At 56.0% G+C, this 22,414-nt stretch overlaps 1 protein-coding gene across 5 annotated transcripts; it reads left to right on the forward strand.

The window, feature by feature from the left end:
• The first annotated feature begins 2,753 nt into the window (after positions 1-2,753).
• Positions 2,754-11,102, forward strand: GRB7 (growth factor receptor bound protein 7). Of its 5 annotated transcripts, none has more exons than XM_045526389.1 (15): positions 2,754-2,939; positions 6,870-7,026; positions 7,129-7,279; positions 7,461-7,620; positions 7,746-7,867; positions 7,959-8,036; positions 8,316-8,453; positions 8,730-8,840; positions 9,060-9,158; positions 9,449-9,529; positions 9,626-9,742; positions 9,914-9,974; positions 10,059-10,146; positions 10,259-10,352; positions 10,574-11,102. In XM_045526389.1, the coding sequence occupies exons 2-15, from the start codon at positions 6,875-6,877 to the stop codon at positions 10,718-10,720; spliced, it is 1,599 nt and encodes a 532-aa protein (XP_045382345.1). In that variant the 5' UTR covers positions 2,754-2,939; positions 6,870-6,874; the 3' UTR covers positions 10,721-11,102. The 5 variants fall into 5 exon arrangements, with proteins under 5 accessions (XP_045382345.1, XP_045382344.1, XP_045382348.1 ...); XM_045526388.1 differs by lacking the exon at positions 2,754-2,939 and adding an exon at positions 3,128-3,200; XM_045526392.1 differs by lacking the exon at positions 2,754-2,939 and adding an exon at positions 3,128-3,200 and having other exon boundaries at positions 7,464-7,620.
• The last annotated feature ends 11,312 nt before the right edge of the window (positions 11,103-22,414 follow it).

Consider the following 22,414-nt stretch of genomic DNA (forward strand, 5'->3'; position numbering starts at 1 on the left):
CTGTCTTTGGCTAGTTTTTTTTTAAATAGTGTCTTTTGAGGTTCGAAATTTTAAATTTTGATGAAGTCTAACTTATTAATTTTTTTGTCAGTTGTCCTTTTGCTTCTCTACTTTACCCAAGATCATGAAGATTCTCTCCCATGGTTTCTTCCAGAAGTTTTATAGTTTTAGATCTTACATTTTAGGTGTATGATCTATTTTGAGTTGTTTTTTGTGCATCATGTAGGGTAAAGATCTAAATTCATCTTTTGGCGTGTGGGCTCAATTGTCACAGGACCATTTTTTTAAAAGATTGTCCTTTTCCCCATCAAATTCTCTTGGCACCTTTGTCAAAAATCAATTGACTAGAAATGTAACGGTTTATATTTGGACTCTTGATTCTATTCCATTGATCTATAAATCTATTCTTTTTTATTTAAAAAATTAAGATACAATTTATACACAGTAAAATTCAACTTCTTGAGCGCACCTTTCTGTGAGTCCTGCCAAACACACACAGTTGTGCATCCACCATGACCAAGATACAGAATGGTGCCATTACTTCCCACAAATCCCTGTGTCCCCTACTGTCAACTGCTCTCCCTCCTCCCCAGCCACAATCTGCTTTCTGTCCTTATAGTTCTACCCCCTCCAGAAAGCCATTTAAGTGAAATCCTACAGCACTCAGCCCTCTGAGTCCGACCTCCTTTTCCATCTCATCCTTCAACATGCAGAGTGATCTTTTCAAAATGTAAATTTGCCCACTTCTCTGTGGCTCTACCTAAGTCCAGACAGAACCTGCAGGGTCTAGCCCCTGCCCATTACTGCCAGTCTGGACAAACAGGATGGATGACTCAAACCCAGTTTGCAGAACAGCCACCTGAGGGCTTGTCAATACCACACATTCCTGGGTCTCAGCCCCAGATACTGAGATTCAGTAGCTGGGGAGGGGCCCAAGGATCTGTTTTTTACACAAGCTTAGGGAGATTTTCAGGCAGGTGATCACAGGCCACTTTCAGAAGCACAGCTGCCTTTCTCCACACCTACCACACCTGCCCAGGCTCACGTGCGTGGCCTCTTCTCCCTCCCTTATCCTCCACCCCTACTCTCTGCCTCTGCATGCTGTGTTTCCTCCTGCCAGGGCACTTGTTCCCTCATTGTGGAAGGTGACACCCCCCCATTCCCATTCACCAATCCCAACCCCCTCCCCACCTCAGCTAGTGTCTCCTTTGCTCAATTGTCACTTCCACAAAGAAGTCTTCCCTAACTCCTTGTGTGAGTCATTCTCCCAGCAGAGTTGTCACCTGTCATTTCTTATTTGTGTGATTCTTTATTTTTTTAATTTTTTTTAACTTTTTATTTTTTTCATTTATTTATTTATTTATTTATTTATTTTTTTGAGACAGAGTCTTACTCTGTTGCCTGGGCTAGAGTGCCGTGGCGTCAGCCTAGCTCACAGCAACCTCAAACTCCTGGGCTCAAGCGATCCTTCTGCCTCAGCCTCCCGTGTAGCTGGAACTACAGGTGTGCACCACCAGGCCCGGCTAATTTTTCTATATATATTTTAGCTGTCCATATAATTTCTTTCTATTTTTAGTAGAGACGGGGTCTCGCTCTTGCTCAGGCTGTTCTCGAACTTCTGAGCTTAAATGATCTGCCCGCCTCGGCCTCCCAGAGTGGTAGGATTACAGGCCTCAGCCACCCACTGCACTGGCCTTGTGTGATTCTTTGATTAATGTCAGTCTCCCTGGCTGAGCTGCGTGAGGATCAGGGTGCGGTCTGTTTTTGTTGCTCACCCCTGTATCCCCAGCTCCAAGTATGGGGCTGCCATATAGTGGATGCTTAACACATAGTTGAGTGAATGAGTTTTGTCTACTGTGCCTTTGCACAAGCTGCTCCATGGCCCAGATGACCTTACCCCCCTCCCCCACCTCTGCCTGGCCCACTCATACCGGTTTTTCAAGGAAAATTCAGTTTGGAGAAAGTTGAGGTTGGAGCCACTCCTCTGCTCCCCCAGGGCAGACCTCTTATCACCCTGTGGATTATTTGTTTTCCCAACTGTCACCCACATCAAGCTGGGAGGTGGCCGCAGCCTTTGATCTCGGCCCCCCCGTCCCCTGTGTCTGCCATGTGCTGAACCAGAGAACTAAAATGATCCCTCTAGGAGTCCCCTGGCGCCCCGTCCAGAGCTTTTGGTAGATCACTGTGGCTCCTCCCATTGTGCGACCTTGCCTAACCCCTTCGATTTTAAAAGGGGAAACCGAGTCTCTGGACTTTGCTCAGAAGGGAGAGGGGGTACAAACACCGGGTGCCTCTGAGGGTGGCCAGACTGTGTCTGGAAGTCAAGGGGCAGGCCATGTTGCTAGACACCACTCTGGCTGGCTTCCCTCTTTCGCAGAGTGCCCTTTGCCCGAGTGGGTGGGACCCAGAGCTGCAGACGGGCCCCCTAGCTTGGCCAATGAACAGATCTGATTTGGGGAGGGGTGTAGCGAAGAGTGGGCGTGGCCGTTTCCCCTTACCTTCCAGCCCCCAGCCCCTTCCTCCCAGGATATCGGGACTCTTAATCTTTGCTCTCGCTGCCGTCCCTCTGTCTTCCCTTCCTCTCCCCAGGCACCTGTACCCTCCCCTGACACCTGCTGCCAGGCTAAGAAGGGCAAAAACAATCCCAGTTGGCGTAGTGTCAGGAGTCTCCGCTCCCTCGTCCCGTGCTTCCTCCTCCCTGGCACCTCCCCCAGGCCCCGCCCCCATCTGCCCAGGATAATTTTAGTTTCCTTGGGTCTGGAATCTGGACACACAGGGCTCCCCCCAGCCCCCGACTTCTCCGTCCAAAGTCGGGACGCCCTCCTACCACACGTAGAGAAGCGGGCGTGGATTTGAAATAAAATCCAGGTATCTGGGGTCCCTAGACAGAGCCAGACTTTGGACCCGGTGTACTGCTACTCCTGCTGGGGCTCCTCCAGGTAAGGGGACCGAGGTCGGTCTCAGACGGCTACCTGCTCCTAGCCCCAGCCGCAGGGCCCCAGGCTATGCCCGTCTCTGGGTCGAACTGGCTGGCTGCCCAGGTGGGAGGACTGGCGGCCACCTGGCTCTCCCCCTCCCCTTCCCTCCTCGGTGATGTCAGGCCAGGGGCGGGGGCAAGAGGGGGACAGGTAGTTAAGGGCCTGGCGTCTCCCTCCTTAAACCGGCGGCCCCAGCCAGGTGTACTGACGCCCAGGGTCCAGGTAAGGACCAAAGCGGGCACTTCGTCTTGAGGGTGGCGTGCACAGGTGGGTCTGGGGTCACCATAGAAAGATCCGGTCTCCCGCTCTGCTACTCTGGCGGCCTCTCACTTTCTCTTTTCCGCCGATCTCCTGTCCCCCCCCCCTCCTCACCGGCCGCCCTGTCCTCCCCATTCTCGTTCCCTGCCCTCCTCGGAGCCTCCTTCCCTCCCTGGACGCCCGCCCGAAGCCAGTGGATGAGCCTGCGGAGATCCGATTCTCTCCCCGGGAGACTCGGCTTTCCCGCTGAAACTGGCCCCTCCCCGCACACCCAGAAAGCTACGACGGGTGTCCGAATGCTCAGTCCGGTTTTACCCCAGTTTGGGTTTCCCCGAGTCTCTACTAAGAACAGGCGTCTCCGCGGGAGGGGGGCACCGTCCAATTTGGAGGGCAGGAAAGGAAAGGAATTCTTTAAATTGCTGAAGCTCCATCTCTCCAGATTGGATTCACTGCTCAGGAACACAGCGTCCTGTCCACCCAGATGGGAAGGTGGGGACAGGGTGGGCCAAGGGGTCCCTCCTGGCTTCTGTATGAAGTGGGCGGGAAGGCAAGACCGGTGGATGGGGGGGTCTGCAGTGCAGAGGGGAGGGAGGAGAATGGTGTTGTCTGTTTCGTGAGGCTGTGAAAAGACCCAGGTTCCGGGGCTGGGTCTCCCTGTCAGGTTCGGGACAGAATGCACCTGTCTACTAGGTGGGAGTCCTCCCAGCCCCGCTGTCCCCCAGGAATGCCCTCTCTTGGTCGCCTGTCCTGGACTCTGCTCCCCCCTCTCCTCCTGATATCCTGCTGTGTGCGCAGTGGGGAGGAGGAACCTCGGTGGGGACTGCCTGTAATGATTAACCCCACAGACACTCCAGCATTCTTCCCAAATTAAACTTTAAAAGAGCTTCCCCCCCCATTGGGTGTTTCTTCCACAGTGAGGGAGTGGGCGGGGCCTCAGGGTCCTGGGGCCTTCCCTCCAACTCTGGGTTACCTAGGGGTCTCTCACCTGGGCCCTGCACCCTAAATGTTCCTCTGAAGGTTAAGCCTCTCCCACTACAGTAAATCCTGATGGAGGTGGGGCGTGGAGTACTGGGCCAGATGGGGTCCCCTCTGGCTACATCAGGCCCCCAGCCCAGGCCCCCGCCCCACCAGCCCTTCCCCCAACCCTGGGAAGCAGGGTTGTTTACTGTTGGCTCTGATCACTGGGCCCAGCCACTCGCCCTAGGGGCCAGCCAGGTGGGGCAAGATTCAGGAAGTAAACAAGGAGGTTGGGAGGGCGGGAACGAGGGTGGGGCTGGAGTCTCTGGAGCAGGAGAGGCAGCTGGGGAAGCCATGGCCAGGCCAGCCTGAGTTGCGATTGAGAGGCAAATTGATTATGGGGTCAGTTTCTCCAATAGAAGCTTTCCCAGGTCCCCAGTTTGAAAACTCCAGATCTCTGGGTAAGGAGCTGCCCAGACCCACAGCTAGGACCCTGTTCTCCTCCCCCGTCATCCCTTTGGTCTTGACTGTTCCACTCTTCTCTAGCCTTAGAGGGGTCTGAATGCCAAACCCCAGTCTTGAGTGGTTCCTCCCTGACCTCTGATGCCAGATTCTAGTCTGATTTAAATCCACTCCCTGCCCCCTTACAAGGCCCTCAGCATCCTCTGTTCCTCCTCCCACCCCCCTGTTGGTCTCTGACTTCCAGGAAAGTGTGGCCTGTGCAGCCCCTCCCCCAGTCCTCCCTGGAATGAGGGCTTCAGGGCTGTTTGCCTGAGGCTAGACAGGGTGGGAGGGGGGCATTGTGTCTTGGTGTCTGTTGATGTTGGATGGTGGGTGTGTCTTGTCCTTCCTGGCAGGACCTAGAGCTCCCTCCCCGGCCTTTTGCCCTGTTGCCAGTCTGTCTGGCATCCTGGGTGATTTGACTTTCCACGCCTGCTTTTGTGGTACCCCTCTGGCCAGGAAACCTGGGAGAGTGTGTTGGGATGGACCTCATTCCCCCGGGGTGAGGTGGACAAGTCCCCGGGACGGATGCATTCTGGGTGCTAGGAGCACCTAGCAGCAGAATGAGAGCTTATTAGGCCCCAGACACAGGACTGGGAGCTCCGAGGGCTGCTTTGGTTAGGGAGGGACTCCACTGGGAGGTAGGCTTCACTCCAAATGGGCCTCTGAATCCAGGCCGGGTATTTCCTCTCTCCTTCCTGGTGAGGGGGCTGCCTGGCTGGGTGGTGGCTTGGGATTGGGGGTGGGCAGATTGCAGGTCCCACCTGGACTGGAGGTAGGCCAAGGGTGGGGAGGAAGAGATGATGTCAGAGGAGCCTCAGGCCCCTCATCCTCCTCCCTCATCCTGTCCCTGCCCTGTGCCTCCCCCATTCCTCCCTGGCTACCCGTAGGCTGGAGAGTGGGGGGGCGGGGTGGAGGGTAGAGGCAGGGTTGTTTGTGTTTCTCCTAAGCCAGGAAGTTGTGCAGATGAGTCAAGGTTGAATGGAGAGCCCCAGGCAGAGCTGTCCCGCCCCACCCTGACTCACCTGTCCCCCAAATCCCCTTATGCCCTCACTAAAGGGTCAGGTGCCTGATCCATCCTCGGGGGTCAATCCCAGGTGTCCCAGGCAGCCTCACAGTACTGACCCCGTGTGCGGAGAACAGGCTGGGGGCTGGGATTGGTGAATTCTCCCGGGTTCTCCCAGGTCTCAGCCCAGCCAAAGGGGTCTGCTTGGTTCCTGCACAGAAGGGGCCAGCATTGCCTCTACCCGTAGTGGGCAGCTTTGCCCTGTCTCTCCTTTACTTCCTTGTCCTGGGTGTCTGTGTGGCCCCAGTGGGTGATAAGATGTGGGTAAGATGCTGGCTCTGTCTGGGGGTTCCAGGTGCCCTCAGACTAGTGGGTGGACAGGACAGGTGCACAGTAATTGGTGCAGAGGAACCAGCACAGTGCTCTGTAGTCTTTTTCAGTCAGAATGTGGAAAATCCAGGCAGCCTTCTCAGAGGAGGTGGCTCTAGCCCTGGGGCTTCAGGAAAGAGTTGGGCAGGAGGATGGCCCGAAGAGGGCACACAAAGTTTGGGGGCTGCTGGGGCAAGGGCCCCAGCGGAGCTGCCCTCCTGTCCTCCTGGTTCCTGTCCTTCCCACCTCTGTCTCCTTCCTTGCATCACTCATCACCTGGGCAGGCTCTGGCAGCTGACTCTGGCAGCTAAGTGCTGGAAAACCCGGGGCAGAGCCCAGCAGACTGAGTGCCCCAAACTTGGAGGCAGAGGGGTGGCCCCGTTGCCCTGACACTGAGAGCCGAGCCCCAGACAGTCTGTGGGTCATGCTGTTGCTGCTGCCAGGCTACGGCAGGGGGTGGGGGAGACACCCTCTTAATTCTTCCCCTGAGCAACTTTGGGCTAAAGAAAGAGCACTGTACTCAGAGTCCAAATACAGGTTCTACTCCCTGACTTACCTGTCACTGGGGGCAAGAATGCTTCCTTCTCAGAGACTTAGTGTCCCCTTTTGTAAAATGGGGCTAATTCTATCCTTCCCAGAGGGCTCCAGAGAAACTCCAGTTAGAGGAGAGCAATGAGGTGCTATGTAAACTCTGAGGGCACCCTGACAGCCTGTGAGGTCCGAGGGTCTGGATTCTCTTGGCCCCTGTCCCCAGGACAAGGGCGCACAAATGGCTACATTCAGCCCGTCTTCTCCCTCAGATGCCATGGAGCTGGATCTGTCTCCACCACAGCTCAGCAGCTCCCCAGAAGACCTGTGCCCAGGCCCTGGGACCCCTCCTGGGACTCCTCCACCCACTGACACCCCTCTGCCTGGGGAGGTGAAGAGGTCCCAGCCTCTGCCCATCCCAACCAGCAGGTACAATGGAGCGATGGGCGGGGGTGGGGGCGGTGAGAGGAGGATGATACGCAGAGGTCCACAGCCAGTTCCTCACCTTCCCTACCTCTCTCCTCCACCCAGGAAACTTCGAGAGGAGGAGCTGCGATCAACCTCTCTACCCGCCATCCCCAACCCCTTCCCCGAGCTCTGCAGCCCTCCTTCACAGGCCCCCATTCTTGGGGGACCCTCCAGTGCAAGGGGGCTGCTCCCTCGAGACGCCAGCCGCCCCCATGTGAGTTGTCGTTGGGAAGGGCAGGCAGGGGTACAGGGGTGCTCTGGGCCTGGGGTAGATAGAGTGCCACTTGAGTGGAGGTGGGGGCGCTCTTGGTCCAGGGTCCCTGAGGGCACAGCAGGTGGGGAAGGGGCAAGAATCACCCTTTGCCCTCCCTCAAGTCATCTGCAATTCCTGGCAGCAGGTAGTAAAAGTGTACAGTGAGGACGGGGCCTGCAGGTCTGTGGAGGTGGCTGCGAGTGCCACAGCCCGCCACGTGTGTGAAATGCTGGTACAGCGAGCTCACGCCCTGAGCGACGAGACCTGGGGGCTGGTGGAGTGCCACCCTCACCTAGCGCTGGGTGAGTTGGGGCACAGGAGCTGCCCGAGCCAGGAGGCAGTGCCTCACGTTTCGGGCTAGGCACGTGGCTCATCCAGGAGATCTGGCTGGTCTCCACTAACCCCTGCTTTTTGCCCTTGACCCCAGAGCGGTGTTTGGAGGACCACGAGTCCATGGTGGAAGTGCAGGCTGCCTGGCCCGTGGGCGGAGACAGCCGCTTTGTCTTCCGGAAAAACTTTGCCAAGTACGAGCTGTTCAAGAGCTCCCCAGTGAGTGTGTGTGGGGTGTTTGGGCGCTGGGACACCCCAATTCCCAGCCTGGGCCCTTGATCCCTGACCCTGACCCCTTTCCCCCCACCAGCACTCCCTGTTTCCAGAAAAGATGGTGTCCAGCTGTCTTGAGGGACAAACAGATGTATCCCATGAAGACCTCATCCAGGTGAGGGGACCCCCATTTCGCACATATTCATGACTCCTCGGAATTGCCCAGTGCTCTTCCACCTTTAAGCCCTGTGCCTCTCTCTATGTGGTAGAAAGAGCTCAGCCACGGTCCTACATGACTGTGGGCAAGTCACTTTCCCTGCATGAGCATCAGTGTCTCCATCTGTTAAATGGGGACAAGAAATGCATGTGGAGCGAGTCCTCATGAAAACCTGAGGGTGGAGAGGAAGGGCAGAGGTCTGGCCTCTCACTCTCCTCCACTCTCTTCTGGCCTCAGAACTTCCTGAACGCGGGCAGCTTCCCCGAGATCCAGGGCTTCCTGCAGCTGCGCGGGTCTGGACGCAAGCTTTGGAAACGCTTTTTCTGCTTCCTGCGCCGGTCTGGCCTCTATTACTCCACCAAGGGCACCTCCAAGGTGAGGTCTCCAGGGTGCCAGCTGCAGTCCCTCAAGTGCCTCTTCCCTGTTGGAACCCCTGGGCCCTCCTCCACACCCCCTAGGCTGTCTGCCTCCAGCTTCCCGTAGGTGACATGAGTTCAAGTCCTGGCTTTACTTGTTCGAGTCTGAGTTCAAGTGACCCAGGGCACTTCTTTGCCCCTCTCTGGTCCTGAAATCTTCCCACCCAGCTTGGGGGGGCAGTAGCAGAGAGATGGGGTCTTCCTGTACCAAGTCTCCCTCATTCATGCCGCCCAGGATCCGAGGCACCTGCAGTACGTGGCAGACGTGAACGAGTCCAACGTGTACGTGGTGACTCAGGGCCGCAAGCTCTACGGGATGCCCACGGAATTCGGCTTCTGTGTCAAGGTGAAGACCCTGGCCTGGCCTGGCCTCAAGGGGAGCAGGAGCTTCTCAGGCCCCAGGGTCCTACCTGGGCGTCTGAGCTCCATCTGGGACACCCAGATCCTTCTCCCTGCACCCTGCACTGCTGTTGACCCCTTGGGTCCTGCCCTACCCTGTGGAGACAGGGACAGGCATCTGGCCCTTGAGGCAGGTGTGAGACCAGCCAGTTTCCTCTCCCCACAGCCCAACAAGCTTCGAAATGGCCACAAGGGGCTCCGGATCTTCTGCAGTGAGGACGAGCAGAGCCGGGCCTGCTGGCTGGCTGCCTTCCGCCTCTTCAAGGTGAGGTCCTGGGGGTGGCGGGGGCCCTGCCGGAGGGATCCCCAGTGGGGGTGGGGGGAGGAGTCATAGTTATGCCCTCAGGAAGCCTCCAGAATGAGGGGGGCATCATAGCCTTGCTGTCTGAGAACCCCCAGGCCCAGGCTGGAGTCACAGCTCTGGCTTCGGGAAGTTCCTATCCAACAGCCCTGCCCTTGGCAAGTGCTGGTCTGGGGAGGTGTCACAGCCCAGCACCCAGGACCTCTGGATCTCAGGAGGTCTTTCTTCCCTCTTTCTCTCCCCACCGCCCGCAGTATGGGGTGCAGCTATATAAGAATTTTCAGCAGGCACAGTCTCGCCACCTGCGCCCAGCTGGCTTGGGTTCCCCACCCTTGGTGAGTGTGCACAGGGGCATTAGGTGAGGGGTGGACGCCCAGGGATACCTGGACCCTGTTCTGACCTCTCTCTTCCCCATCCTATCCCATCTCCAGAGGAGCGTCTCGGATAATACCCTGGTGGCCATGGACTTCTCTGGCCATGCCGGGCGTGTCATCGAGAACCCCCGGGAAGCTCTGAGTGCAGCCCTGGAGGAGGCTCAGGCCTGGAGGGTGAGGGGCCTGCACCCATCCGCGTGTTTGTGCTGGGTGCTCTTCTCCCTATAGGTTTCTGTGGAAAGGGAGGGAGGAAGAGGCGGGTAAGAGGCCTCCCCAGCTGGGGAAAGGTGCTCTACATTCTTAAGGTGCCAGGTAATACCCCAACTATACCCTGACTCTCCACAGAAGAAGACGAACCACCGCCTCAGCCTGCCTACCCCATGCTCTGGCACAAGCCTCAGTGCAGGTGGGTGATGGCCCAGAGTCCCCAGGGGGTAGTATGGGGATCCCCTCCCCTGAGTGACAGCCCATCTGCTTCCCCCCACCCCAGCCATCCACCGCACCCAGCCCTGGTTCCACGGGCGCATTTCCCGCGAGGAGAGCCAGCGGCTCATTGGACAGCAGGGCCTGGTAGACGGGTAAGGGGCATGGCCGGGTGGGGCAACAGACCCAGCGATAAGAGAGACCCGGGGTCAAGATGGCAGCCCTGTGTCCTTGGGTAATGTTGCCCTGTCTCTGGTCTCCTGGCAGCCTATTCCTGGTCCGGGAGAGTCAGCGGAACCCACAGGGCTTTGTCCTCTCTTTGTGCCACCTGCAGAAAGTCAAGCACTATCTCATCCTGCCGGTGAGTAATCCCCTCCTTCCCTGAGAGTCCCCGGAGTCCCGCAAGGGGACACAGGCCCACCAGCACCCTGTCCTCCTCATCTGGCCCCTCAAGAAGCTCCCGGGCCCCCAGTGTGTCTCCTTTTTCCCTGCATAAGAAATGGGGACCTCAGCCCCAGCTCAGGAGGGAGCTCCTTAAACCTCGTGCCCCCCTCACCGGCCACCCGCTCTGCCGTACCCCAGAGCGAGGAGGAGGGCCGCCTGTACTTCAGCATGGACGATGGCCAGACCCGCTTCACGGACCTGCTGCAGCTCGTGGAGTTCCACCAGCTGAACCGCGGCATCCTGCCGTGTGTGCTGCGCCACTGCTGTACCCGTGTGGCCCTCTGACCCCTGCCCGAGCCAGCTCACGTCTCAGCCGACTGCAGCCACCCACGGCCCCTCCACGCACCCAGTGGACGTGGGGTGCAGAAGCTGGGGACGGGGTGGTGGATAATTGGAGGGCTGCTCGCTCAGCCTTCTCTGCCACTCTGCCTCCCTCAGGTAGAAAATGACCCCCTACCCGGTGTACCCTTGACACCTGTCCCCTAAGGAAGGCTCTCTGGTGGCCCTTCCCCTCTCAGAGCTCCTGGGGCACTACTCTGGGGCAGGGCATTATGGGAGAAATGGGGGCCGCCAAGATGGTCTTATGCACCATACTTTGTACAGACTAAGAGGCCAGTTGATCTGCTCTGTTTTATACTAGTAACAATAAAGATTATTTTTTGATACACCCGTGAGTTCTGTCTGGCAAGGCTTGCTAGCTGAAGTCAAGAAGAGGAAGGCACCGGGGGAGACCTTGGGGGACGTGTCAGATGGCCCACGGTCACGTCCTGGCCAGCCTGGATGTTTCTTGAGGGCAGGAGTGGTCGTGGTCATCTGAGAGTCTCCAGTGCCCACCATGGAGCCTGGCACATAGTAGGTGCCCAATAATTGCTAGTTAAATGAAGGAATGGACAAGGGACTGTCATCTAGGTGAGATTTCCTGACAGGGCTGAAGCCGATAGAGGTAACTGACAGGCCTGGGAGCCAGAGGTGAATCCGACAGCACTTTTGTCCTCAGCAGGTCCTGGACTAGCTGGTAGGACAGTGAGCCCCGACAAACACAGTCGTGCTTCTGCCACCATGACCGAGATACAGAACAGCCCCACCACCTCCCACAAGCCTGTGCCTCCTACTTCAACCCCTCCCCTTCCTCCCAATTCCAGACCTGCTTTCTTTTTATTTTTTTTTAATTTTTAATTTTTAATTTTAATTTTTATTTATTTATTTTTTTTGAGACAGAGTCGCCCGGGCTAGAGTGCCGTAGCGTCAGCCTAGCTCACAGCAACCTCAAACTCCTGGGCTCAAGCGATCCTTCTGCCTCAGCCTCCCAAGTAGCTGGGACTACAGACATGTGCCACCATGCCCGGCTAATTTTTATATATATATATATTTTTTTAGCTGTCCAAATCATTTCTTTCTATTTTTAGTAGAGGGGGTCTCACTCTTGCTCAGGCTAGTCTCGAACTTCTGACCTCAAGCAATCCTTCCACCTCAGCCTCCCAGAGTGCTAGGATTACGGGTGTGAGCCATGGCGCCCGGCCCAGACCTGTTTTCTGTCCTAGTTCTGCCGCCTCCAAAGAGCCATATAAACAGAACCTTATGTCACTCAGCCCTCTGAGTCTGGCTTCTGTCTCCAGTGCATCCTTCAATATCCACAGGGATCTTTCCAGAACATAAATCTGCCCAACCCCTGTGCCTCCACTTAAGCCCAGATGGACTCTATGGGGTCTGGCCTGTCCCCGCTGCTCACTCAGTCTATGTTTTTGTCTAAGAGTTTTACGGTTTGAGCCCTTACCTGATGGGAGCGCTATAATATGAGATTGGGAACACCTGAACCTGCTCGCAAATCAGCGACAGACCCTCCTTCCAGATATATGAACTAGGTATTATTTTTGTCAAAAAAATCAAACCTCAATCTGATCCCTTGGATCCAATGACGAGTTTACCAGAAATATAAGGAACGGAGAAACACGTAAAACGACACATGGGGACAACAGTTACCAAAATCCAGACTGGGAAATTCTACAAAACAGATAACCTAGTTTCTTCTTCAACGACAACAAAATTACAAGAAAAGAAAAGATGGGGAATCTCTAGATTTTAAGAAATTTAGACATACATCAGTCAAAGGTGATGTGTTGACCTTATTTGATTCAAATCCAAACTAACTAAATAAAAAAATATGAGCAATTGGGGGAAATTTGAATTCTGATGAGATGTTTGATAATATTAAGGAATTATGATTAACTTTTGAACTTCATTTGAAGTATTTAGAGTAAATGACAGGATGTTTCAGCTTTGTTTTTAAAATAGTCCAGAGGTTAAGGGAGAGGGTTTGGGTGTAGTCTCAGGTGGACCACGAGTTAACATTAGTTGAAACTTTGTGATAGGAACATAACATGGGGACTCATAAACTATCCTCTCTACTTTTGTATATGCTTGAAAATTCGATAATTTTTTTTTCTTTTTTTTACTTAAAAATTTTTTTGGGCTGGGTGCAGTGGCTCACGCCTGTAATCCTAGCACTCTGGGAGGCCGAGGCGGGTGGATTGTTTGAGCTCAGGAGTTCGAGACCAGCCTGAGCAAGAGCGAGACCCCGTCTCTACTAAAAAAACAGAAAGAAATTATATGGACAACTAAAAATACAGATAGAAAAAATTAGCCAGGCATGGTGGCGCATGCCTGTAGTCCCAGCTACTCAGGAGGCTGAGGCAAGAGGATCGCTTGAGCCCAGGAATTTGAGGTTGCTGTGAGCTAGGCTGACGCCGTGGCACTCTAGCCTGGACAACAGAGTGAGATTCTGTCTCAAAAAAAAAAAAAAAATGTTAAAACAATTTTTTTGGTAGCGACGGGGTCTCACTATATTGCCCAGACTGGCCTCAAACTCCTGGCCTCAAGCAGTCCTCCTGCCTAGGCCTCCCAAAGTGCTGGGATTACAGGTGTGAGCCACCACACCACACCCTATAATGTCTTTGTGTGTGTGTGTGTGTGTGTGTGTGTGTGTGTGTGTGTGTGTTTTAAATAGAGACTCTCTCCCTAAATCTTTTTTTTTTTTTCTGATACTTTTGCTATGAATCTCCCCAAATCTTTGAGATTGACTGGGCGGAATCCCATTTTGTAGGTGAGGAAAGTGATGGCTCAGTGAGGAACCCCGCCCCAAATCACAGGAGAGCCAGGATTTCAGCCTGGGTCTGGCACCAGGTCTGGGCACATCCTGCTACTCCTGTCTGGCCGCCCTCCTGGTGGAATTCCTCAGCCACAGTGAGAGCAGTGGTGGCCTACACGGGTCCTCCCTTTGGGAGCCCCTTCCTTCTCTGCAGCCCTGGTCTCCGGCCAGGAGGGTTGTCCTGAGGTAACTCTGAGTAGGTCCAGCCGCTGCAACAAGTCCCTGGGCCAGGCTCGGTGGCCCTGGCAGCCACTCCTGACCAAGGCACCCCCTCCTTGGCTGGTCCCAGGCTGGGGAGCTTGGACCCAGGCCTTGGAGACAGGTGGACGCAGAGGCCTCATCCACACTCCAACCTGCAACCTGCCGGGGATCCATCCTCAGGGACTTGCCGCAGCCCCGGTGTGGGAAGCGTGGCAGATTTTGCTTCTTCTCAGCAGGACCTGAGGCAAGGATCAGAGCGACCTCCCGCCCGCCACCTCCCAGAACCATCCCCATCACTGGCTGCTGCTGCCTGTGTGGCTGGCCACAGATGTCCAGGGCCACTTCCAAGCTGTGGGTGCCAGGGTCCAGGCTGGGGTGAGGGGAAAGGGGTCAGGGTTAGGCTGCCCAAAGGAAGGACCCGATGTCCCTTCACAGCCCAAGGCACTGGACAGGAGACAAAGCCTTTCTGTGTCAATCAGCTAATTGGAGACTCTGTGCGAGATTTCCTTCCCACTCTGTAAATGGGAAACTGAGGCTCAAAGAAAGAGAGCGACCCACCTGGGGTCACAGAGGGAGTTACGGACAGAGGCCAGACTCAGGCCAGTGGCAGGTGCTGGAATGCAGCCTCTCTTTGCCCTGGCCTTTGTTCTTTACTCCCTCCCTTCAAAGTGCTGGCCACTGTGAGGAACCTGGGCTGCTGGGAGCCCTTAGAGGTGACAGCACTTGGCCCTGAGCTGGACACTAAAGATTGGCAGCAGGACATGCTTGGTGAGTGGCTGGGATTTCTGACTTCATGGAGGAGATGCCGTAGCCAAGAATGTGGGGGACAGGGACCCCTCAGGGCCAGCCCACAGAGGGACCATGTGGGCAAAATTCTTCTGTTCTGAGGATGTGGGAAGCCTGCTGCTCTCCCTCTAAGAGATTGCAGCATGACCTACCAAGGCCAGACAGCAGATGGGGCTGCCAAGGACAGCTGCAGTGCTGGATGGTGGAAGCTTGTGGTTCTAAGGAAACCGGGTCTGGTGGGAGGGAAGCTGAGCTTCCTCTGGTGGAGATGGTAGGGGCTGGGAGCTCAGCTACTGTCTTTTCAAAATTGATTCGGCCGTGTGTGGTGGCTCACACCTGTAATCTCAGCACTTTGGGAGGCTGAGGTGGGACAGTAGCTTGAGGCCAGGAGTTTGAGACCAGCCTGGGCAAAATAGTGAGACCCCTGTCTTTACAAAAAGTTTTTAAAAATTAGCTGGGCTTGGTGGTACATGCCTGTAGTCTTAGGTACTCAGGAGGCTGAGGTAGGAGGATCGCTTGAACCCAGAAGTTTGAGGCTACAGTGAGCTATGATGATGCCACTGCACTCCAGCCTGGACGATAGAGTGAGTCCCTGTCTCTGAAAAATAAAAATAAAAATAAAATAAATTTGTAGGGTTTGATTATAAACATTATACATGCTTATTAAAAATATTTCAGAAATCAGAAAAAGACTTTGGAAGAAAATGGAAATTCCCCACAATCTTCCCTTGCTGAGAAGGACGCAGGTATTGAGAGAGGGTGATGCAGGGCTCACATCTGGGGAGCTGGCCCTAAGTGGCTTGCAGTGCGTAATGGACACCGGCTTCCCAGGGCTAGCGTGGCTTAACTTCGCACCAGGGCGCATCACCATCTCTGGCAGTGCTGTGGGCCTGCAGGGTAGGTTCTTCATGGAGGGCGTGGCTGCAGGGCTGGCCTCTCTGCCTGCTTGAGTGTGGAGGGCAGGGAGGACTGGTGCCAACTTTCTGGACTCTGGGAATGGGGTATGGTGTATGATTCTAGGGGAGCCCACCTCCCTAGATGGGGCATCCAGACAAAGTTCTGGCCAGTTCATGCTCTCTCTGCTCCCCAGACATCCCATCCCATTCACTGAAATCTAGGCAGCATCCAAGTTCATGGGTGGAAGGCCTCCTGGTATAGACCCAAGGGTTCAACCTCAGGTCAGTGACACTGCTTGGCTCCTTCCTCGTGCCCCAGTGCCAGGCACCCTGAGGAGGGACGGAAGGAGAAAGGACAGGACACAGGCGGGGGAGCCCATGGCCACTCGGAAGGATCCTTTCTTCCAAACCGTCCACATAAGCAGTTTTCTAACAGAGTCCAAGGGTTCCAGCAAGGGTTTAAGGGGCAGGTTGGGGCAGGGATGGGGGAAGCACTGTCTTTGTATCTGGAAATTCAGCTTTATAGTGTATTTGGGAAAAAGGTTTCCACGCATGAAACACTGATCTGGTCCAACAGACAGAAAGGGGGCCCAGAGGTCAAGAGTTGGTCCAACGTGCACAGTGGTGGGAGTCTGTTGGCAGAGACCACTTTCCTGTCCTGTGCTGCTGGCAGAACCCCGGCTTTGGGGCTTGAGAGGGGAGTGTGCAGTGGGGACATAGGACAGAGGACTCTGAGCTTCCAGCAGAGCTGGGAGAGGAGGAAAAAGAGGTAGTTGGATCTCAGGGAAGTTGGATGTTGCAGACTGGACTCCAAACTCTCAGGGGAGTGGGTGATCCTGGGGGCTGAGGTCCCCCGGGATCTCTAGGCAGGAAGGAGGGGTGCTGGGAAGTGAGGGCGCTATCTGGGCTCAGTAGGGCTGTGCTACACCAGATCCTGATGAGGCCTCAAATTCAATCCCACGTGGGCTGAGCTATGACGGATTCTTGCAGCTTTTTTCAGGGCTGCACCTACCCCAAGGAAGGGGCGAGTTTTTCCTTGCTGAGCACCTGGGGGGACTATTTAGCCGGAGCTGTGTTTTTGTTGTAAGGAGTTTGTTCTTACTTGGATTGGGCTTATCTTGGGGTGGTTTTAGGGAGACTGGGAGGGCAAAGGGCCACCTCATAGTGGGTAGTGGAACCGGGCCCTGTGACATTGGAGTTCAAGGGGATGCTGTATACAGGGATGGAGTGGGCCGCCTGCACCTGCTGCGCCCAACTGGTGACCAATGAGCATGTTCACCCGCAATTACCTGCCCAATTCCTGCGCCCTGAGTCACACCTTCCAGGACAGGGCAGAGGCAGGCATTCCTACCGGGCACTCCCATTTCCCCAATGATTCCGGGGGATCTGCTCTCTGCCCAGTTTTGGGCCACCCTGGCCCTCTTACACCCATCAGTCCTGAAACGGGTTTCCTATCTTTGGGGTCCCTCCGCCCAAGCGGAGCCACCCGCCCCATACATCTAAGGGATGAGCTTGGTGTTGGGGGCTGGGGGAGTGAGAGGAGACCCAAGATTTGTTAGGGAGGCTGAAGCAGGAGTGAGGTTGCACCCGGTGGCCGTCCCCGCCTGGCACGTGCGCAAGGTGATCTGCGGCGGCCGCCCGCCCTTCCGCCCCCACCGTGCCCGCCCGCGCGCGCGGACAGGCGCCAGGCTCCACGCGCAGCTCGCGCCTCGGCGGGGGGAAGGCCGGCCGGCTTCGCCAGGGGGCGCGCTTCGCTTCGGGGCCCGGCGCCTTCGAACTCGGCCCCACGAGGCCCCGCCAGGCTACGCGCCGTCGGGAGGGGGTTCGCGTGGCGCCACAGTCACGATCCCGCCGCCGCGGAGCGTGGGTTCGCCTGTTCTTCGTTGCGGGTGGCTGGGCGGGTGCAGCGAGGCGCGAGCGCCGCACTCCCCCATCGCTGGCAGCCACGCGCGGCGGCCGCGTCCTCCCGCTCCCGGGAGGGGACCCCGCGTCCCCGCCTCCCGACGGCGCCCGAGCCGGCCCAGCCGCGCGGCTGCAGTGACACCCAGCGGCCGTCGCGGGAAGTGCGGGCGCGGCGGGCTGGGCTCCCGGGGCTCAGGTAGCGCCTCTCGAGGTTCCCACTCGTGGTTACGGGCGGGCACCCCCGAGGAGACAGGCCGCGCTCTGCAGACCGCCCGCGGGGCACTTCCCCTTCCCCTCCCCCGTTTCCTCCCCTGCAGCCGCCCGAGCGCTGGGAGATCCTGCCCGGCTGCTGTGCCCGGAAGGGCGGGGCGGGGCGCGGCGGCGGCGCTGGGCTGTGACCCGGAGCAGTTTCACTTCTGGATCCCGCTCCGGCTGTGATGGCAGAGTACCCGGGTGGGGACGGCGGGGGGACACGCGGGCATGCCGAGGTCCAGCGCTCGGGACCCCGCGTGGGGGACGGCTTTTTGCTCCTGGGCTGTCACGCGACCCACACCTTGCCCCATTTTCCACCCCCCACTGGGTTCCACTCCGCTGTCCCGGAGCTGCCGCTCCTCCCCAGCAGCCGCCGCCTCCGCCGGGGCTGCCGACCCCCGGAGAGGCCCCGAGCGGCGTGGGCGGCAGGAGGAGCGAGCTGTGAAGCCGCAGGCAGGGGGTTAGGCTGCGGGCTGCTGAGACGCCGAGCTGTTTCTCAGAAGTGCAGCTGCCCCTCCCCTCACACCCCCCTCAGCTCCCACCTCGCGCCGCTCCGCACCCCTCCCCCTCTCGGCCGGCCTCGCCCCACTCTCCCAGGCAGCCCAGCCGGGAATCTGGTGTCTGCCTCTAGGCAGAATTAAGGGAAGAACCCGAGAAAGGGGAGCCGGGGGTTCAGATCCAGCCTCAGCGCCCATATTCAGAGCCTCCTATAATTCCGCAGGTGAGGGGACAGGGGCCTGTCACCTCCCTGCCTTCCCTAACTCCTGTGGACCAGGATTGGGATTTCACAGAGCAGTTAAGAAAAGTGACCTCTTGGGAACATCACCGGCCCACCATCACGCTCCAGCGCGCCACCTCCCTCGCAGTGGCCGGGCCTAGCGGGGAGAGAAGGGAGAGGGAACAGGACCTCCTTTTCTGGAGCTTGAGGACAGGTCTGGAGCCTGCCTGGCTGCAGCAGTGGGGCTGAGGCCGAGCCTAGACTGCCACCTGGGAAGCACCTCAGAGATCCTCCAGGGGAAAATCCATGCCCAGCGAGGGAAAGTAAAGTGTCTGGAGTTACCCAGAGAGTGGCAGGGCTGGGATTGAAATCCAGGAGTCCCCAAAACACCCCTGGAGTCTGCACCAGGCTGTCTTTTGCTTGAGACTTCAGAGCTTTGCAGGATTCACCGCCTCTGCCTGCTTTCCTCCAGCCCGCCCCCTGCCCCCCACATGCACACGCACGTTTTCCAGGGCTCCAGGAGTCTGGCGGGGGCAGGTAGGGTCTGTGAGGGAGGGAGGTGGAAGTACTGAGAACCTAATTCCAGCGGGGGTGGGATGGGGATTGAGCTGGTGGAAGGACAAGCCTGGGGGAGGAGGTGGCATCTGCCCCCCTAGTTCCCAGCCACCTGCCACCCCCAGGGCTGTGGTTTATTTGACTAGGCAGCTCTTCTGGGCCAGGGGCCCGGGGGGCTGGGGGGAGGTGAGGTGATGGGAAAAGGCTGTTCTGGGGCTTCCTGCCCCCTCACTCCTGGGGAAGGGGGGCAGCTGACATCACCCACAGGCCCTCTAACCTGCACTCTTTCCACTGCAGTGCTCTTTCCTTGGGCATGTGCGTGTTATTCTGGGGGAAGGTCTGTTATTTGGGGGAAGGGAGGCAGCTGCCTACTTCACAGGTCAAGACAGAGTTAAAAACAAAACCACAGCAAATTCAACACCCCGTGTCCTTCAGGGACTTTCCATGACACCTTCCTTCCCCCCTCTCCCCCAAGCCAGGGAGTACCTCCCCAGAGGGCCTCCCCACCCCAGGTGCAGTGGCTTTTGGCTTTTATGCAAACAACTGCCTGACCCGGGAATGCTCCCTCAGCCAGAACTTATGGTCTGGGCCAAATGTGCCCCTCCGCCATCCCTCAGGCCAGTGTTCCCAGAGCTTTCACCTCCACTCTCCCACAGACCCTGGATCCTAAGGGATGGGCATCAGGGAAGGGGGCTAGGTCTTTTCCCCCTGCCTGCCCTTGGGTGGCAGTTGCCTGCAGGTGAAGGTTTGGGCCCAGCAGCCTGTGTGAATGGCCTGGGGTTCTGAGTGGTGGGGGAGGGGCAGGAGGGTGCAGGTGGGGGTGGCCCCCATGGCCAGGCCAAGGGTCAGGAAAGAAATCCTCAGGCTGGACGTCGTCCATTCAGCCCCAAGTGCCAGCACCAGTGCAAGCTGGCACAGACTTCTCACCGTTCACTGGCAAAGGGGTCAGGGTCTCCCTGTCTCCCTCTTTGCTCCCTGAGCTGCTTCTGTTTGCCGAAGGGAGTGGGATCCGGAAAGGCCACATACTACTCTCTTTAAGGCTGAAATCAGCTACTGAGAGGTCCTTTTTGTGTATTCAATGTTAACGTGCAAAGGCAGGTTGCCATGCCGTTCCTCTCTCCTCCTTAGGTTGAAGGAAACTGGGAAACCTGCTGGAGACCCTCAAAAGAGTTTGGTGGTGCTGACGGGAGGGAGGTGGTGCTGAACATAGAGCCAGGGGAGGTTGCCACCAGCCTGGCCCTGTGTTTGCCATTCCTAAACTTCTGGGCAACTTTCTCATGCCTCTTCCACAGGAGAGGGGAAAGGGAGGGCGTTTTAGGTGAGACTGAGCAGAGGACAAAATCACCTCTCAAACATTTTCTTGTTTCTATTTTTTTCTTTCTTTCTTTTTTTTAAGACAGGGTCTCACTCTGTCGCCTGGGATAGAGTACAATGGCATCATCATAGCTCACTGCAACCTCAAACTCCTGGGCTCAAGCGATCCTCCTGCTTCAGCCTCCCAAGTAGCTGGGACTCTAGGCGCGCACCATGACACCTGGCTCATTTTTCTATTTTTGTAGAGACGGGGTCTCGCTCTTGCTCAGGCTGGTCTCGAACTCCTGAGCTCAAGCAATCCTCCTGCCTTGGCCTCCCAGAGTGCTAGAATTACAGGCCTGAGCCACTGCACCTGGCCTTCTCTAACATTTTCTAAGAGAGAACACAAGATAACAAGATGGATAGCTTGTTAGAGAAAGCTGCCCCAGCCGTATGCCATTCTCCTAGGAGTTTTCCCCCCAACACCTTTGGCTTGGGCCTCCAAGTATCTGAAGATTGTATTCAAATGTGGTCAAATTTAACAAGTACAACTTGAGTTTCCCAGTGTGGATATTTATGAGACCCCACAGATAAAAAAGTCAGTATTTGCCTATCTTTTAAGAAACCCTGTGGAGGGGACAGGGCAGAGAAGTGACTTGGAACAGGGAGACACTGTGCTCAATGTGTTGATCACTATCAGTCCAGGGCCCCTCTGGCCCCCTTAGTGAACTAACAGCCGGTGGAACCAGAACCCCAGCATGAGGGTACAGGGGCCAGTAGCAGGATACCAAAGCCGGGCTCACCAAGGTGTCAGTAAGATCCTTTATTTTGGTGATAATTCCATTTATCTTGATACCCAGACACTAAGAAGTAGCCGGAGGGGCTAAATTAAGAAAATATTCCTCAGGGCAGAATTAAACCGTCCCATTTTCTGAAAGCAGCAGCTACAAACGACAGGCACACACAAGGACTAATTTCAAACACACCAGGATTTTTTTAATTTTGCAGGGTAAAAATCAAACATGATACAGAAACCTTGAAAACCATCAGCAGGGTTGTTTCTGACACGAGGATGTGCTACATGGTTCTGGCGAGGGTTAGCATTGCCACATTTCAGAAGCTGACTTTCTTTGAACAGTCTTTACGGAGGAGTGGGGCACTTCCCAGTGCTCCAAATAGCTGGACTCCACATAAAACTCCAGATGAGTGACAAGGGAGTCACTGCTGGGCAGTGGGGTGCATTTCTGAGAAACGCAGATGGGAGGAGGGGCTGTGAGCACAGGCTGTGTCAAAACCCTCTGCAAGGGCTCCCTCCCTCCCAGTGGGAAGGCCACCCTGAGCCCCAAACCACGTTCTGTTCCTCCTTCGTCATTCTGCAGACAATGGTCATCCACAGACCACACGTGTGGTGGCTTTGGCAACCAGAAATTAAAAATAAGCTATAGTTTTTCCAGTAGCCAAATGATCCTTCACCAAAGCTCATAGACTGAGAACCTGAGCCTACAAAACCACAGTCTGGGTGAAGGGATGTCTGCTTTTTAAATGACCTGCTAATTCTTTGCAACCCACAGTAATTTGGTTTCTGTGAACCCACAGAAGCAGGCCCACCGAAAAGGGCCTTGTCTGCTAGCCTGGAAAAGTCCTTATATAAATGAGTCACTGGCGATGGGATCAGTCATTTTTAAGGCTGTCCCATTTTCTTAACGTGTTCAAATGTGTGTTTTTAGTCTTTTCAGGAGAGGAAGAAGCAAAGCTGCGCTTGCATTCAGAATATGAAATGTGTGCCACACAGATGTGTGGCCAGCATGTAGGGAAGGTGGGTGGCATCGTGGGACTGCTCTCCAGGCTGTCTGGAGTGGGGGTCAGTGGAGAGATGAACAGTGAGAACTATTTGAGGAAACTCAAGTTCTTGGGGAACTAATAGTTGAGGGCGCAGTGAGACAGTGAGGGCGCAAAGCTAATTCTGCTTCCCTGGGTACAACACTATGAAGTGTCTGTAGCATGTGGTTAACTCACATTGGTTCCAAGGTGCAACAGATTCTCTACCCTTGAGCATTAAAACAACACAAAGGAACCTGTGTAAGAGATCAGTTGCGTCCATTTGTAAAGGAATGACTACTGTTAAGGTCCTAGTATGGCCTTGGAATATTCTTCATGTCTCTAAATCCAGACACAGTACATGCAAGGGGAAATTTGCAACCCCTGCCCCAAAGTAACATTACCCCATAGAC

Source organism: Lemur catta, chromosome 15 (assembly GCF_020740605.2).
Source record: "Lemur catta isolate mLemCat1 chromosome 15, mLemCat1.pri, whole genome shotgun sequence".
NCBI lineage: Eukaryota > Metazoa > Chordata > Mammalia > Primates > Lemuridae > Lemur > Lemur catta.

Bases quoted from the DNA above. Each gene is read 5' to 3' on its own strand.
- GRB7 (XM_045526389.1), top strand. From the start codon at position 6,875: ATGGAGCTGGATCTGTCTCCACCACAGCTCAGCAGCTCCCCAGAAGAC. The intron at 8,454-8,729 runs GTGAGGTCTCCA...CATGCCGCCCAG, and splicing joins CCACCAAGGGCACCTCCAAG to GATCCGAGGCACCTGCAGTA. The intron at 9,159-9,448 runs GTGAGGTCCTGG...CACCGCCCGCAG, and splicing joins CTGCCTTCCGCCTCTTCAAG to TATGGGGTGCAGCTATATAA.